The sequence below is a fragment of the Coffea eugenioides genome, chromosome 7 (genome assembly GCF_003713205.1).
Source record: "Coffea eugenioides isolate CCC68of chromosome 7, Ceug_1.0, whole genome shotgun sequence".
Lineage (NCBI taxonomy): Eukaryota > Viridiplantae > Streptophyta > Magnoliopsida > Gentianales > Rubiaceae > Coffea > Coffea eugenioides.
Window position 1 is genome coordinate 34,217,738 of NC_040041.1, and position 17,133 is coordinate 34,234,870.

Genomic DNA, 17,133 nt, shown 5'->3' on the forward strand with positions numbered 1-17,133 from the left:
TTAAATAAATATAACTAAAGTAGTCAAGTTTCACTTTTGGCACAAATACAATCACTAATTCATTATTGTGCTTGTGCTTTTTTTAAGAAAAAAATGTTATTGTATTAAGTGTAATTAGGGATTTAATATAAATGTATTAGTAAATTTAGTATAACCAATTAATAATTTGTATTAGTACACATATATAATTATTAGTATAATTAATAATATCAATTATATTATATATCCTAATAGATATCATATAATACATATAACTAATAATATCACTATCATAAGTTTGTAACTAATTAAATTATATATTTTATATAATTATATACATATATATTTTATATATTTATTTTTTTAAAGCGGGGGATGGGGCGGGGGTACACTACCCCGCCCCCCACCCCGTTTCTAAGCGGGGGGGGGGGGAGGGGGCAAATTCCCCCGCCCCCGCCCCAACCCCGTCCCCATTAGCCCCCCGCGGGGCGGGTGCCCGCCCCCATTGCCATCCTTAATCAGGTGGACGGAGAGTGCGTTGTTTCATGGCTTTTCCAACGGAAGCTTTGATATTAAGCATTTCCTTTTATTTAACTCTTTATGTATTATGCATATTTTTTTACTTGTTCGGGTATTTTGTGTTAACTAAGTACATGTTATGTGCTTAGCAATAGATTGACTCATTTTTGTCTTAAAATTGAAAGAATAAAATTAAATTCGCAATCAGTTTTGTCAGGTGTTTTTGGGTGGGATTGGGGGGGGGGGGGGTGTTGCTTGAGAATAAAACTTTAACCTTCTTATTTCTTTGATTTCAAAAGATCCGGAGTTGCTAATTAAAGGGTATGAATTTATGTTTTAAAGATCAAAAGTTACTTTTCAGTGACTTGGTATATCTAAACCCAATATAGAGTGACAATTCAAAATTTTTCAAAAACCCTTCTTCTAGACTTTAGCAGGCCTAAGTATGTGGTTTTGTTGAGTTCTATTGTGGGTTTTTTTTTATTTTTCTTAAATTTATTTTGAAAAAACCCAAAAAGTTTTTAACCAAAATTCTTAAGTTTTTATCTTTTTAGTTTAAGACAAAGAGGGAGAAGAGGGGGGGGGGGGGGGGAGCTTCAACCATTAGAACCATGTGATGGCTTTTGTTCTTGTTCTTGTACCATTTAGGTTCTTTAGCTTTTGCTTGTTTCCTTGTACCATTTAGGTTCTAGCTTGTGCTTGTTTCCATGTTATTTCGCTTATTCTTCCTATCGGTCCTTTTTCTTAAAGCCTCCAAATTGCTCTCTGATAAGTAAAGACAAGTGTATGTGCCCAGCAAAAGGATAATAATTCCCTCATTATAAGGATATTGTCAGATAATCTTTTCTCATTTTTTTCTTTCTTCTTTTTCACCTTTTCTTTATTATCTTTACATCTTTTTTCCTCATCTTTTAATCCTAATTCTACGTATCAACTTCAACAATTATTTGTTAAAAGAATTCCTTTTATGGTCAAATAACTTTCTTACTAAAAATATTCGGTAATCATTATTTATCACAAGATAATAAATAGCATGTGTTAAAAATTTCAAGTATTTTCTATTGAAATTAATTTATTCTTATGCATCAATTTTTATTAATAATTGGATATATTATATGGCAAAATAAAAGTGTGTATATTTGAACCTCAAAAGAAATTATTAATAAGAATAAAGAAGAAATGAAGAAGAAAAAAGAAAGATGAATATAAAATCATTTATGCCCTATGTATAATATCTAATTTTGATAATTAATGATAAATTGTTAGTAAAAGTATCAAGTGCTTGAATTATCTTTAATAAATGTACATTAGTATTTGATTTCTCACTATGGTTTAGGATAACTAAATAATTTATAAGAAAATAACAATAAATGTTTAATCACAAAGAGAAATTGACTGGCACATTTTTTCACCGAGACTTATATATTGTAACATAAATAAAGGAAGACTTAAATAAATAAAGAAAGAAGAAGAAAAAGTACATAAAAAAGGGTCAGGAGACAATTTTCCTATATATGGGCATAATTATCTTTTCCTACTCATATGTATTTATATTTGACTTTTGGTCATTCTAGATCAATTTGTACATTTCGTGATTGCAGGGGAAAATTTGCTACTCATCCCTAATTACAATTACAAGGGGCAATACGTGATCAAATCTTGGTGATATTTTTTTAGTGGGTAATGGGTGAGATTTAAAAAGGACATGAAAAATATGTACGCGGAAATACATATGTATGATAGCCTTTCTTTCAGTTATTCTCTAGTTGTACTCTTCCTGGTAAAAGTAGAGCTGTTAATCGAGCCGAGTATTTGGCTGTCGAGCTCGACTCGAGCTTAATTCGAGCTGAGCTCGACTCGAGCTCGTTAGGCAAACGAGTTTTAAAATGTGTTCGAACTCGACTCGTCAAATATATATGTGGATCGAGCTCGACTCGTTTATCACAAACGAGTCGAGTTTGTGCAAATTAATCTCAATAAAAATTTATAATTTTCAATTTTTATACTTTTGACTTATTCTTTTATTATATTGATACGATTGAGAATAACTAAGTGAATGATTTCTAGGCTAGAGAGAGAGTATCGGTAGAATAAAATGTTTCTTTTTTTAATTAAAATAAACATTTGAAATTAAAAATTTTACATTACTTATTTTTAGGTGGGAAAAAAAACTTCCCGCAATTTTTTGTTTGTTTTGTTTCATCACCCTAAATCGAATCCTCGGCTTAAATTATATTTAAGATGGCTACTGCAAGTTCAAATCAGCCGATTCAGCTGATTTGCTTCTACATTTTGATCACTGGAAGTGCCAAACTAAGAGCTCTGAGCTCGACCTCGTCCAGCACTAAGAGAATTGCCTTGGCTAGACTAAGATTCAAAGGCTTACAGCCCAGCAAGTACGATTCAAAGGCTTACAGCCCAGCAAGTACGATTCAAAGCCTCGGAGCCCAGCAAGGATGAGGCGAGAACAAAACAAGCTGCCCAGCAATGTTGAGACTTCTTGCAGCTGGGATTGGTGATCACGATCTTTTTGCAATATTTAAATGATGAGAAAAATCATTTTTTTTAACTGAGGATGCTCACCTCGGCCATCCCGCATGCCAGAGGTGAACTCACCTCGTCCTTCATCAGAGCTCATCCGCGTCTCGGGCATATCCCCTAAGCTCGGCTAAATCCCTAGTCTACCGGGTAGGTGATCTCGGCACCTCCACCTCAGCTGGACGCTGATGATGTCAGGACACCTGACATCACCCGGGATCAGTGTGCTTTATCTGAAAAGAACTGTTGCACTTAATGGCTACTGCAAAGGACTCCTCGTCACCCTGTCCGGGCGGCTACAGTGTCAGAGTCAGGCCATCTGACAGGGAGCAGAGCCGTAATGGCAGGACATGAGTCCCACCGGCATAAGACCTCCGTCCTGCCTTCCACTCTCACTCTATAAATACCCCACACACTCCCAACAAGTAGGACACTGTTCATTCTCATATACTATTATCTTTCTCGTTCTCATACTAACTTAATCGTCGGAGTGATACCAGGGGAGAAGCCCCGCCATCCACTTCGGACACGAGGATACCCCTCACTTCATCTCAGAGAGGTCTGATTTAGGTCGGTCCATCTATCCACCAAAAATCACCTCTTCATTAACCTTTTTGGGATCAACCTGGATTTTTTCTTTGTGTTAGTCATATTTGTAGTGTGTGATGTTCGGAATTTGTGATCTGAGGGGATTACTTAAAATTAACAAAAGTATATAGCTCAAAAATCTAGCAAAAAAGGAATAGAGAGTTGGGAGCTATCCAAGGGAACTTTTTGTCAGGCAACATAGTAAACATCTTTTGTTAGGCCCAAATCATTTTTAGTTATTCAACCACTTTATTCAGGGGAAGTTTTTCACCAAAATGTGAAATCTATTCCTCAATAAAAATAGCCAGCAATTGTTGTAGGCAACACTTAAAAAAAATTGACATATACTAATGGACGCAACAATTTCAGAGACGAAACAAAAATAATAAATATGCCAACTTTCAAAACAAAACTCAAATATAAATTTCAATATTATTTATTTATAAATAAGTCTACATTTAAAAATGCATGGATGTGCAAAAAAACAATGCTAAAATTGTTGGACATATTTTTTTTTTTTTTTCCATGCCAAGAGGCTGGGCTTCCTCGCTGAGAATTTGGAGCCCAAGAAACAATTCATCCTTATATCCTTACAATCCTTCATTTTACGTTAAGGCATCAAAACAAATGCAACCTTCTCATTGTAGCTGCCAAGTGGTAGCATAGGGAGTAGTTATGGCAAGAAGCAATTCGTTCTTATAATATAGTAGTTAAATATAAGATGAGGGACCAATAATTATAATCTGTTCGTATTAATGTTGCATATTACTGTACTATATGACCAAAGTTAGTTGATTTTACACACAAAATGCTGTACTTTACATATTTATCCAAGGTAATATAGTTTACAAGGTTAGCTCAATATTTAAAATACAACAGTATTAATGATTTTAGAATAATAATAATAATAAGAATAAACAACAACAACAACAACAACAACATTTTCAAATTGAGATATTTCAATTCAGTGGCTAAATCAAGTTTTGAATTTATTTGGATTGGTTCGATTCTGGTTACCATCACGGGTTAGAGTTAAATCAAGTTAATTTGAAGAGGAGCAAGAAGAGATGGATTGGATGACTTAAAAGAAATGAGTGTCAATGAGAGATCTCAGATTGAACCCTTTCACTTACACAAAAAAAAAAAAATCAAGTTAATTATCAAACAAATAAAACTTTCATCAGTTCATCAACTCAAAAATTTCAGCTTCAAAGTTTAAGACTTCTATTTTATAATTTTATTGTGGGCCTTGAAGCTTAATATTCATTTGCAAAGGAAGCCAACCATATATTTGTTAAAGGGTATTCGGGACATGAGTTGTCCATAGGTAATAGAGGCTTGGGCAAGTTTCGGGCTGCACGGTCCGCAACAGTAGTTAAATCAGTATTTGGGTGGTTTGGTGAAGGTTCATACAAGAGAAAGAAGGGAAAAAACGCAGGAGGAGGACAACGTGAAAATTAAAAAATAAAAATAAAAATAAAAATGGTCTGGACTGGTGTGTATGAGAAATGGTCTGGTCAGGAGATTGGGCCATTTTGTATTGGCTCTTGCTTGCTTCCTTGCAATTTTGCTTATTCTTTGAAACTTGTAAATAATACTTTAATTTATTTATGATCCATGGATAATGTGTTTGCAGAATCTACCGTTGGAGGAGGTGAATCTGACAACCACTTGTGTAAGCCTCCTCGCGAAAGTAAATTCATGTGAGTACCTCTTTAAGTATTTTTTTTTCCTTCTTTTATACTGCATAATCTTGGCTGAAGCTTTAGGCTATTCATTCCATGCTAATACTTTTAAGCCATTCATCTACAGGTCAAGATGGAGAAATTGCTAAAATTGAAGAAGCGTTGAGCGAGGTGAGTGAATACGTGAACTGGGTTATGGTGATATAAAAACTTGGACTACTTCTGATTCCTATGTCTCTTCGTTAATTTCGTTTAAAAATGGTAAACCTGTACTATATTGTAGAATTAGCTTTAATTCTTGCATGATTGAGGAAAATGACCCTAGACCAGCAGCCATTCATAATTACCTATATCAAACCATTTCGATGTCACATTTTCTTTTGGGCTTAATAAAGGCAAATACTTTGAGCTCTATAATAATTGAGTCCATTGACGGAGCAAGAATTTTTTTTCCTAGGAGCCAAATTTTTCTTAACAAAATTATCTTACTATGTTATATTCAAAATAATTTTCATTTACTTAAATATATGATATCTAAAAGCATCAAATATTAACTTTAATTATAAAGGTATATCTATTTCCTAAATATGCAACATATTCATAACAAATATTAAAATAAGAAATAACCATTGATTAAATATCTTATAATATCACAAACCATCCAAGTTACACATTATGAGAAGATGCTCCAATCTATATATATATATATATATATATATATGTGTGTGTGTGTGTGTGTGTGTATAATTATGCAATATAAATATAACTATTTTAAATTAAAATCAGATAAAAGTTATGTTTACATATCTTGAAATTTCAACCTCTTTTCTTAAAAGTAAATTGAACTTTATGTTCTTTCATATAACTAAATTCATTTATGATTGAGTCAGTGGTAAATTTTCTAGCAACTTCCTTTTCGATGTACACAATTAGGCAATCATTTAATAAATAATCTTCCATCTTGTTTTGGGCCTTTGCTTTGATTATCTTCATAATTGAAAATGCTCATTCTGTAGTTGCAATTGATACAGAAAGAGTGGGAACAACTCTAATCAATCTATCAACAATAAAATAGATCACTGATTTTCTGGTCTTCGATAACCCTTGAAGTAAGTATTTGTGTATTTGTATATGTGTCAACAAGAAGATAGATCACTGATTTTAAATCTTTTATCAATTGAGGTAAGTTGTATATTTATATATGGGCCAATAAAGTAATTATTTTTATTTTAGCCCATTGATAATTATGAATGAAGTCTTTTTATTATAATATATCATATTGGGTCAATTTATTATGGATCATCAAATTATATGCTTAATTTTTTGAAAGTTAAATTATTAGCTGAATAAAAAATAAATAACCTTTTTTGAAGAAAAATTAATTCAAAGGTAGCTAAATCATATATATATTTGTACATATATTTACACACTGAGTATGTTTGGATTGAGATGATTTGAGACAAAAAATTAATTTGTTTCACAAATCTCAATCACCATTTTATCTTTTCAACTATCTTTTTATTTCGCATACATCACATTACAAAAAATGTTACAGTAATTAAAATAAATCATTCAAATAAATTCCTACTCAAACAAACTCACTATGAATTAAAATTTTCAAAACTTAAGGAAGTGGCCCTAGCTCCGTCATTGACCGAGTCTAACTCTTTGACCCTTTCTATGTTACAATTCACTAATGACAGCGGAAGTCCGTAGAGTTGCTTTATGGATATTTCTGATTGATATTTGACAGCAACTTGAAACCATTATTTCCCAAATCAGAATATGGTCACTCAAATTTGATGCTGAGGTACTTACCAGCATAGTTATAAAACCCGGCCCGGCCCGGCGGTCGAACCGGTCAACTCGGTGTACCCGCCAGTAGACCGGGCCGGGTTCCTAATTAGATCGGTTAAGCACTAGAACCGTTGACTAGTCAATGACCCAGTGGTTCAACCGGATTAAACCGGAAACCCGGCCGATTTTGTGAAGAAACCGATTTTGAGGAAAAAATTTTACAAAGTTGTTGGCTGGATTCAAACCTATGACCTTGGGCAAGGTTTATGACAAGCTCCCCACCAGGCTACTTCGTTGCATGTTAATTAGTTATCATTCTTATGCTATATGAATGTTTTATCAATTTTATCTTTATTCTTTTTTATTTCTCCAAAACAAATTTATTTGGAATCATTTAATACAAACTTATGACCACCAAATTCTATAAATTATAAAATAGATTTCAAAAATAACATATTACATAATTTATTTTAAAGACAAATATTGTTTTTAATAATTTTTTGCACTTAAAATTTGTAAGTAACCTAGATAATTACACTAAACATAGATAAAATTTTACACTTAAAATTTGGTGGATCACTAATTAAATTTATGTTTTGATGATTCTTATATAAATTAATTATTCTATAGCAAATTAAATCAAATGAGCATTTGTTATGACATTATTTATTAAAATTTATATCATATATCCTATATAAAAAATTATAAGATATAATATTTAAATATATTTAGTGACCCACTGGTTCAACCACTCACCCACCGGTTGAACCAGTAACCCGTTGACCCACCTCCTTCGCCGGTCTCCTTTCCGGGCCGGGTTTAATAACTATGCTTACCAGCATTGTATATCCTCGTGGACGATTGTCTACCACACAATATTTGAACCTATCGGAGTACCACGTAATATTTGAATTTTTAAAACAACTAAGACAACAAAAGAAGTCGAATATCACTTGCTAGGCTACTACTCCAACCAACAAATATTTAAATTTCCCTTTCGACCCCAGTGATTTTTGAGAATTGTTTCTGAGAAGGGTAATAAAGTTTTTTTTTAATAAAATCTCAATAGTACTAATTTGATAATTTTTTGTGAATTATAAAATTTGATATCAACCATGTATACGTGCTTCTAATTTGATCGCATGTTCGACAAGGCTATGTTTGAATTATATAAGATTGACTCTTATAAAATGAATTAATTTCATATACATTGACAGTGCATATACTATTACAGTTAGATGATTGTTAATTAATTTAAATTAAAATTAAAATTTTATATAATTATTAAATATTTAACAGTAATAATGTATATATTATCCGTGTATATAAGATCGGCTCTTACGAAATTTGATAGAGTTTTTATGGTCCTGCATAGGGATGTAATCGAGCCGAGTCGAGCTCGAGTATCACTATACTCGAGCTCGACTCGACTCATACACACAAAGGCTCGAGCTCGACTCGAGCTCGATCGAGCCAAGAAAATCGATACTCGAAGATCGACTCGAAGAATTTCCTCAGGCTCGAGACTCGACTCGATAAGGCTCGATCTTTAATCGAGCCTTATCAAGTCGAGCCTTATCAAGCTTTTTGACTCGATTTGACGAAAAAAACAGATCAAAGGTGATGTTTTGGGAAGAAGTCCAACAGAAATGAAAACTCAGGATGTTGATCTGAGACCATCATAACCAATGCCTAGAAAGTTCTACAGTGCAGCATTTCCCCAAAGAAGAAACCATTTTTGCATTTCTCAGACGTGCAAATGCAGCAAGCAGGCTAACAGCTACCACAAACCCATACACAAGCAGAAATTACAGAAAACTAGGATTAGCTTGTTCAGGAGCAGTGGCATGACAGATCTTACTTAGATAATAGTTCACACTAACAAGCATATATATCAAACCTTGAAAAGGCACAAAAAGTTTTAGATCAAATCAAATACCTTTCTATCCAACTCTTTTATTATTTTTTATTTTCTTTTTCAGGGATACTGAAGGTAATCTATGATAACATGTTACGCCTAAAGTTCCAATCCCCCTGCTCTCTCCCCGTTCTTAAATCCCCACCCCTCTCCTGCTGGAATTAAAAAAAAAGGAGCAAATGATGAAAGCATGAAACAGCCATCCTAAAGATTTGCCACCATTTCTTATCATCTATATGTGCCATCATTTATCCAAAACCAAGGAACTCAGCCACAAACTAAGAGCTACCAGCAAAGAAGTCTATCAATACTGCAAACACTTAAGTTCATGAGCACGAGTACTACTTCAGCTGACACTGGCGCATAAACAGCTTTAGCAAATCCGATATCCAACCATACATCATGATATCTAATATCCAAACATAAGCAATAACACAGTACAATGCATGGTGAACGCAGACAAAATGTCTACCTTGGACCAGGGCCACGGCGCTTGACATCTAATATCCAAACATAGTACAATAACAGAGCACAATAACATAGCACAATGACATCTTCCATTTCATCCTCTAACAAATGCCCTTCTGCTGCCGCTAGATATGCCTCTAACATAATGAATGAATCTTTCTAACGGGTAAAAGGTGGAATTTTTCCCCAAGGCCTTAACTTTTAAAGGCTGCACAACCGGAGAGAGCTTCTTGTGTATAAAATACAAAGCTTATGTTATATCACACCTAATCTAAACTACTACCACAGTTACAGTTTGCAATTGGAAGCTCAGATTTCGTCCCCTTATCAATTCAGGATAACAAGTTTCCTAGTCGATCTTGGCCCATTTTAATGCCAGAGACACAGAGCCAAAAACAGAGGAGCACTTACCTAAGTGAGCCAGAGATGAGCAGTGATGAACCAGCGATGAACTAGTGAGATCTTGGTGCTTCGTCTTCGACACTCGGCAGCGATGAACCAGCACGGCAGGACACAGCCGACAGGAGACGTAGAGCGCGGCGGACTGGCGGAGGCCGGAGAGTCAGAGAGCAGCTTCGATTTGGGACTTGGGACTTGTTAAGGCGATGGCGATGGCGATGGCGATGGCGATGGAGTCTCACAGATGCGGCGAGCAACGGCGTCGGCGACGAACGGAGTGAGGGTGTAGATCTAAATCAGTCAGAGTCGGCTGCCGGCTGGTAAAGTGAATTTTTTTGCTAGGCTTTCTTCGAACAGAGAAGAAAGTCCCGCAGTCGGCACAGAGAACTGAGAAGGAAGAAAGTCTTTTCTTCCATTTTTTTTAGACATTTTTTCTTTTTAGTGTTTTTTAAAATTATGTTATTACTTTTTTGCCATTATAGGATTTTATTATAAAGAAGGTAATATTGTAAATTTCATATAACTTATACCCATAATGGTCATTTTATAATTATAATAAATATATATTATTTAAATTATAAATATTTTATTTAATTAACTCAGGCTCGTCGAGCTACTCGACGAGCCTCGAGCTCGGGAAATCGGGCTCGATACTCGACTTGATTAGGAGTCGAGTAACTCGAAACTCGACTCGAACTCGGTCAACCCGAGTTCGAGTCGAGTTGTTGACCGAGCTACTCGCGAGTAGCTCGCGAGTAGCTCGGCTCACTAACAACTCTAGTCCTGCACCTTGTGGCTCGGACCCAGCTAGCACGTGAAAATAGCAGGGTAAAAGTTCTCCGCATTAATGGATATGTACCAACCTTGGAGTTTTGCGCTTTAAGCATCTTATCACCTTTCACATTAATGCTGCAAATAAATTGAACTACTCACGAGGCGATCGCGACCGACTCGAGTCCAAACTTGATCAACATCGAACTTGAATCGAGATCGAACTGATCAAATTAAATTCGAATTCGAACTCAAACTCGAAGTTGAATTTAAAAATACTAAATTCGTTAGTTCGCAAACCGAATTAAACTCAATTATATATTTTTTTATTTTAATAGTAAAATTACATATATATTCTTAATATTTTACTCCCTTCATCCTATTAAAAGTGTCATACTTTCCATTTTAAAATGTTTCAAAATAATTGTCATCTTAGAAAAGTTAAAATACCTTTTAATTTCTCTTTCCAATATTTGAATTTGTGGGGGTAAATTAGAAAGAAAAATACAAACATCACAATTAAACTACTACTTTTAAAAAGTTGGATTCCCCAAATATGACTAAATAAATGGGACGGAGGGAGTATTATTTATTAAGAGAGTTTATTATTTTATCTATTTCTAAAAATAAAATAATTATTTTTGAAAATTTTTTTAAGTTCGAGCTCGACTCATCTTCGAGCTCTGTATTTTGAACTCAGCGAGTTTAAGTTCGAGTTCGAATTTCATAAACTTACGTCGATACTAAACTCGATTAGACCAAAATTAAACTCGACTCGATTCGGCTAGTTTGCATCCTATTCATGTTGCAAAAATGCATGTTAAAAAATATCCCTTGATTTGAATATGTAAAAGTTTGTAACAAAGAACAAAAATTCCGTGACACTTCGCACACAAGCGCATCCGGTTGCGTACCTAATTCTGAGCACACACTATTTGGATACGTGGATGGATCCATCCTTTCATGATAACGGATCCATATGAATAGAGAGCACAAAACTCTCTGAAGTGGATCCGCGCATTTTATTCTTCTTGTGAGCTATTGTACGAGGAGAGCGGACTGCGGAGACAAAATGATCTCCCTGCAATGGGACCAGTAGTGCAAGCATTTAATTGTTAAGGCGCTGGTCTCTTCGAGGAGCAATGATTGAGATGGACAGACTTAAATGTTAGTTTTTTTTTTTTTGAGAAAAAAAAAGTAAATGAGTATCGTTTATTGTACAAGGTATAGTATATCATGTTATTACGTATATCTATACAATAAATTGAGTTGAAATTCGGTTAACCTAACATGTAATTTTTCTAAGGCAAGTTTGTGTAATTTTTAGAACTTCAGAGGGGGCGGCTCCAATTATTAGAGACCTCGACTTGCGGAGGTTTATGAAATTATCCTTAATGTACTTGCCTCTTTTGTCTCCATCCCCATGTATGATGTATTGTGACACAAAAAGAAACCAAGAAAAAAATAATTTAGAGATGTTAGACTTCCTTGTGCAATGAACTTTACCAAAAGCAAGTTACATGTGTTTCCTATTTTTTTGTTTGCTAGTATTCCTCGGATTCCACCTAACTCCAATAAAATAAAATAAAAATGTAATGAATGTCCTGCCGGTTTAAGTTTAGTAGCTGCTCTATAGGGTTAATTTCACTTTGTCCCCCCAAACTTTGGACGATTACCCACTTAAGCCCCTAAACTTCAAAATGGGACACTTAAGTCCCTAAACTTATAAATACCTCCCACTCAAGGAAAATTGTTAACAAATCCTGAATGCCGTTGGTGGTCGAAGTGTCCCATTTTATGAGGGTTTAGGGATTAAAGTGTCCCATTTTATAAGTTCAGGGACTTAAGTGGGAGGTATTTATAAATTTAGGGACTTAAGTGTCCCATTTTGAAGTTTAGGGACTTAAGTGGATAATCGTCCAAAGTTTGGGGGGACAAAGTGAAATTAACCCCTGCTCTATATAATAAGCAGCTAATCAAACCCTTGTACGTAGCACAACTACATGTCCGAAAACAAACCAGACAGATATGGAGAATCTCGCAAGAAAATTCTTGTTTTGCTGCTGCTTCATTTTGGTGACCTTTGCATGTAACCTAGCACGAGCTCAAGAAGAAGGTAAGTTTATTTCGAACTTATACCATAAAGCTTTCAGGTTTATTCTTAACAACAACAACATTGGGCGACATAATTTGATGAAGTTGTAACAACTATGGAGAAAGGATTTAGGGTCCTACTTGGCAATCAAGGTTCACAACTAACGTTTGATGAGTGCTGGTTGCAGAGGATCAACATGGATTTAGTTACGATGAAAACAGCCCCCGGGGACCAGCTCACTGGGGGAAGCTTAAGCCGGAGTGGTGCACGTGTAGCCATGGTCGCATGCAGTCTCCGATCGATCTGCCGGATGCAAAGGTTCAAGTTGATCCAAGCTTGGGCAAACTTCACAGGCATTACAAACCTTCTAATGCCACACTCATCAATAGAGGCCATGATATTATGGTGAGTTCAAAGGCATGCATACATTGAAATCCTAAGACTTGAAAGCTCAAACCGATTACGTGGTTGTTATTTTTTAGGACTAGTATTGTATATATTAGTGTATACACTAATAGGTTTACGAGCAAGTGACCTGTGTTAAATTTGAATTTACAATCTAGATTTTGCGTATGTGGTATGTATCAAATTGTTATTGTGCGTATATTATACTGTTACCATATAGAAGATTAACTTTATTTTTTATTAATTATTCATTTCGTACTAGAGATGCTTTATCGTATTACTACGCTTCTCAGCTATAGTTAAACATTATTGTTAATTCTTTCAATTTGCTTGCAAAATATAACATTTTGGTACACACTTACTAAAGGTCAAATTTTATGAGGTTGGAAGAATTGCCTACATCAATTTATAAAGCACTAATAATACCTGATAAATATCAAGGTAGGCCTCCCTAAATGCGTCATTGTCTAAGCCTATTCATTAATGGCGACTTGATGTACAAGGACTACTACATGTATTGACTTATGCCTCGGATTTTAATCATTTTACTAAATAGAGGACCATCCAACCAACCTACAGCTTACCAATGCAATCAAACAAATTACGAAAGAGACACTAATAGTGATACATTTTTATATTTTCAATCATATTTTATTTCATACATACATTAATATATCACAAAATTTACTACTCCCTCCGTCCCACTTTGATAGTCCTGTTTCTTTTTTCACACAGTTTAAGAAAAAGTAGTTAACTTTGTTGGAAAAGTAAATTTAGATTGCTATTTTCCTAAAATACCCTCACATTAAATATGGTACAACTTTATGGGAACTTGAATTGATGGTAAAAAAAGAATCAACTCTCATTAAATGGGGTAGGTTTATAGTAACAACTACTTACATTGAATAAGGGTATTTTAGAAAAATTAAAATACAACTACATTCTTCAATTGGAAAGTGGACTATAATTTGGGACAAATGAAAAAAGAATACAGGACTATCAAAGTGAGACGGAGGAGTACAATATTGTTCGAAGAAAATCTTTCAAATGATCCCCCATCCAACGCACTGTTTAAGTGAGAACTTTGTTGGTCTAATTTTCTTATAAACATAACTCTGTTCCTTAGTTGATTGATGGTTTTACTTTGTAAAAACGCAGTTGAGATGGGTTGATGATGCTGGATATATTCGTATAAATGGGACCTTGTATCAACTCAAACAGTGTCACTGGCACTCGCCTACTGAACATGCTATCAATGGCAAAAGGTACTTGACTAATTAAATTGATTATTTCCTTTAACAAAATGTTGCTAGCTGAATGGATTGTAGGATTACATCTAAGATTTAAGAGCATTTTATCATTTAATCAATCACAGGTACGATTTAGAGGCGCACTTGGTTCATCAATCCTCAGATGGAAAGATTGCTGTAATTGGAATACTGTATAAAATTGGACGCCCTGACCCTTTTTTATCCATGGTATTATCCATCCACCCTTCTCCATATAATTGTCTTCTACTATATTATATGATCTGCCAAGGATGTAGCTCCGGGGGACCTCCTTCTCCCCCAAGTCCTAGATATTTATGTTTTTTCTCTTTAAAATTTTGAAAATTTCGTATGTATTTTAAACTATTTGTTAAACTATTTGTCCTCCCAAAAATGTTTAAAACATTTTATATTGATTCGAAAGTTTATAAATACATGAATTTCTCCCCCTCAAATTAAAATTTCTAGTTTCGTCCATGCGAATCTGCTGCACCCTTATTACCGTGAAGCCAATTAATGGCTTTGAAAACAATATTAATGTTAATAATATCTTCTGCGCCATGTATCTTTGGGTAATGTTACGTACTAATGTACCCTTTTTTCTTCTGTGATTTTCATGATGGATATTATCCATACTAGCTGGAGCATTATATAGAGGCTCTTGCTGATACATTAGAAGAAGAGGAAGTTGTGGGTTTTGTTGATCCAAACCAGATAAAGTTCGGAAGCAAGGGATATTATAGGTACATTGGCTCACTAACAACTCCTGCTTGCACTGAAGATGTCCTCTGGACAATTGTTGATAAGGTAAGTCAACTCGAAAACTACTAAGATTTTCCACACGTACCATCTTCTCTTCTAGACCCTAATCTGCATCAAAACTCCACAGGTTGGAACTGTTAGTCGTCATCAAGTGAAACTGATCCGTAATGCTGTACACGATGTGAGTTAACAAAGAATACTCTACTTTAATCTTTACACATTTTTCACCCACAACTATTAGGATTCGAACTCTAAATCTGTCGGTAGGGCAAAGTCTAAGAGGCATATAATTTCGTTTACTTATTAATTCAATTTATGTGTTGTCAAATCATGTATAATTAGAAGCACAATTAAATGATTAGTTGGCTACTCATTGTCCTAACACATGGAAATCCATCTTTGCAGGGGTCGAAAATGAATGCTAGACCACTCCAACCAATAAATAACCGCCCTATCCTATTGTACACCCTGCCTGTTGATGAAGACTGAAATCTGAGTGGAGCTTAATATTAAACGAAATATGCTAAAAAAATGTATGACTCTACTGAGTGGTTGTTTCACTTTAATTTGCTCCTTTCCTCGTAATATTTAGACATCTTCTCCACCATATGCATTATATATTTTCGAATCTTCTCTACAGTCAATGGCGATTTGGTCTCCATGAAGAAGCATAAAACTTCTCTAGCTATGTTTCTTACTAACAGAGATTTGGAGGATCTTACCCAATTTTAAAGTTGATTACCAAGGGCTATCCGGTGATTACTTGCAAATTTCAACTCTGATAACGATACAATAATTTATAACTCATCCATATTTGGTAGGATAAAGAGTAACATAAAGTTAGACTAAATTCACTATTTTTTTCAAATTGGATCTAAAACCTCTAAGTTCTCCTTAGAATTCAACTAGAAAAACAATGCCTTGATAGAGCAATGCGTTGGGTATTAAACCAGTAAAAATAAAAATTTCTGCTCTAATAATATGAATTCGAGTGTAGCGTTGAGTAGGGTCGTATCCACAGGAACTAGTGATTTATTTTTCTTATAAAAATGAAAATAAATAAAATGGAGGATTGTGGAGAATTTATCTAAATAGCCCACTTAAATAAAAAAAATGCAAAAATTAAATGAAAATAAATCAACAATGGACAACTCTCTAGTCAAAGGTCTAATCTTCACTTTGATTCATTTAACTAATCATCGATGCAAAAGTAAAATTCATTTATTTATAAATAAACTAGTTATAGTTGGCAACAAGCTCTGACAATATGACGCTCCTTACTATTTCAGTAACCATAAAAAGCTCTGTGATTATTTCTCTTGCCAATTAAGTAACCCTAAACAAGCTCTTATAATTTAACTTATTGACAGCATTAATAATTTGAGAAGCTACAAATTCTTACCAACAAATACATAGGTTCGGTTTATTTAGGTTAGATTATATATTCACATGAAATAAATTTGAAAGTTTCTACTACAATCAAATTATATCACTCGCCACCAACACTAAACTATCAAACAATTACGGATTTGGCAAATAATTATGTCAAACTAAATAAGGGCCCTTTATTTAATTCAAGAAAAATAATCATCTTAATAACGAACAGAGAATACATAAATATTTATATAAAAAAAGAAATAAATAAAGCATATTAGATCTCATAGTATTGTTGAACCAAATTTCGGTTATCCTTCGATTAGAACAAGAAACTAGCTGCTCCTAACGGTGGATTCGCAGCCCAAGAAAAACTAGAGTTTCTTTTTTATTATTGAGAAAAGGAACAAAAGGAAAAATTGACTACTTTTTTTTAATGAAGGAAAAGCTAAAGCTCGAGAATCTTTTGTCTTGATTCGCCTTTTCTCCTATCCTGGGCTACTTCCTATCTGTTGGTACTTAAAAGTTTCCAATAAGTAAAAGGATTAAGAATCCTTTTTTCAATTA

General features: G+C 34.2%; 1 protein-coding gene across 1 annotated transcript; it reads left to right on the forward strand.

Annotated features, from left to right (window-relative positions):
* The first annotated feature begins 12,644 nt into the window (after positions 1-12,644).
* Positions 12,645-15,836, forward strand: LOC113778141 (bifunctional monodehydroascorbate reductase and carbonic anhydrase nectarin-3-like). Its single transcript, XM_027323430.1, has 7 exons — positions 12,645-12,778; positions 12,945-13,162; positions 14,321-14,427; positions 14,538-14,640; positions 15,070-15,237; positions 15,320-15,373; positions 15,598-15,836. The coding sequence occupies exons 1-7, from the start codon at positions 12,691-12,693 to the stop codon at positions 15,679-15,681; spliced, it is 822 nt and encodes a 273-aa protein (XP_027179231.1). The 5' UTR covers positions 12,645-12,690; the 3' UTR covers positions 15,682-15,836.
* The last annotated feature ends 1,297 nt before the right edge of the window (positions 15,837-17,133 follow it).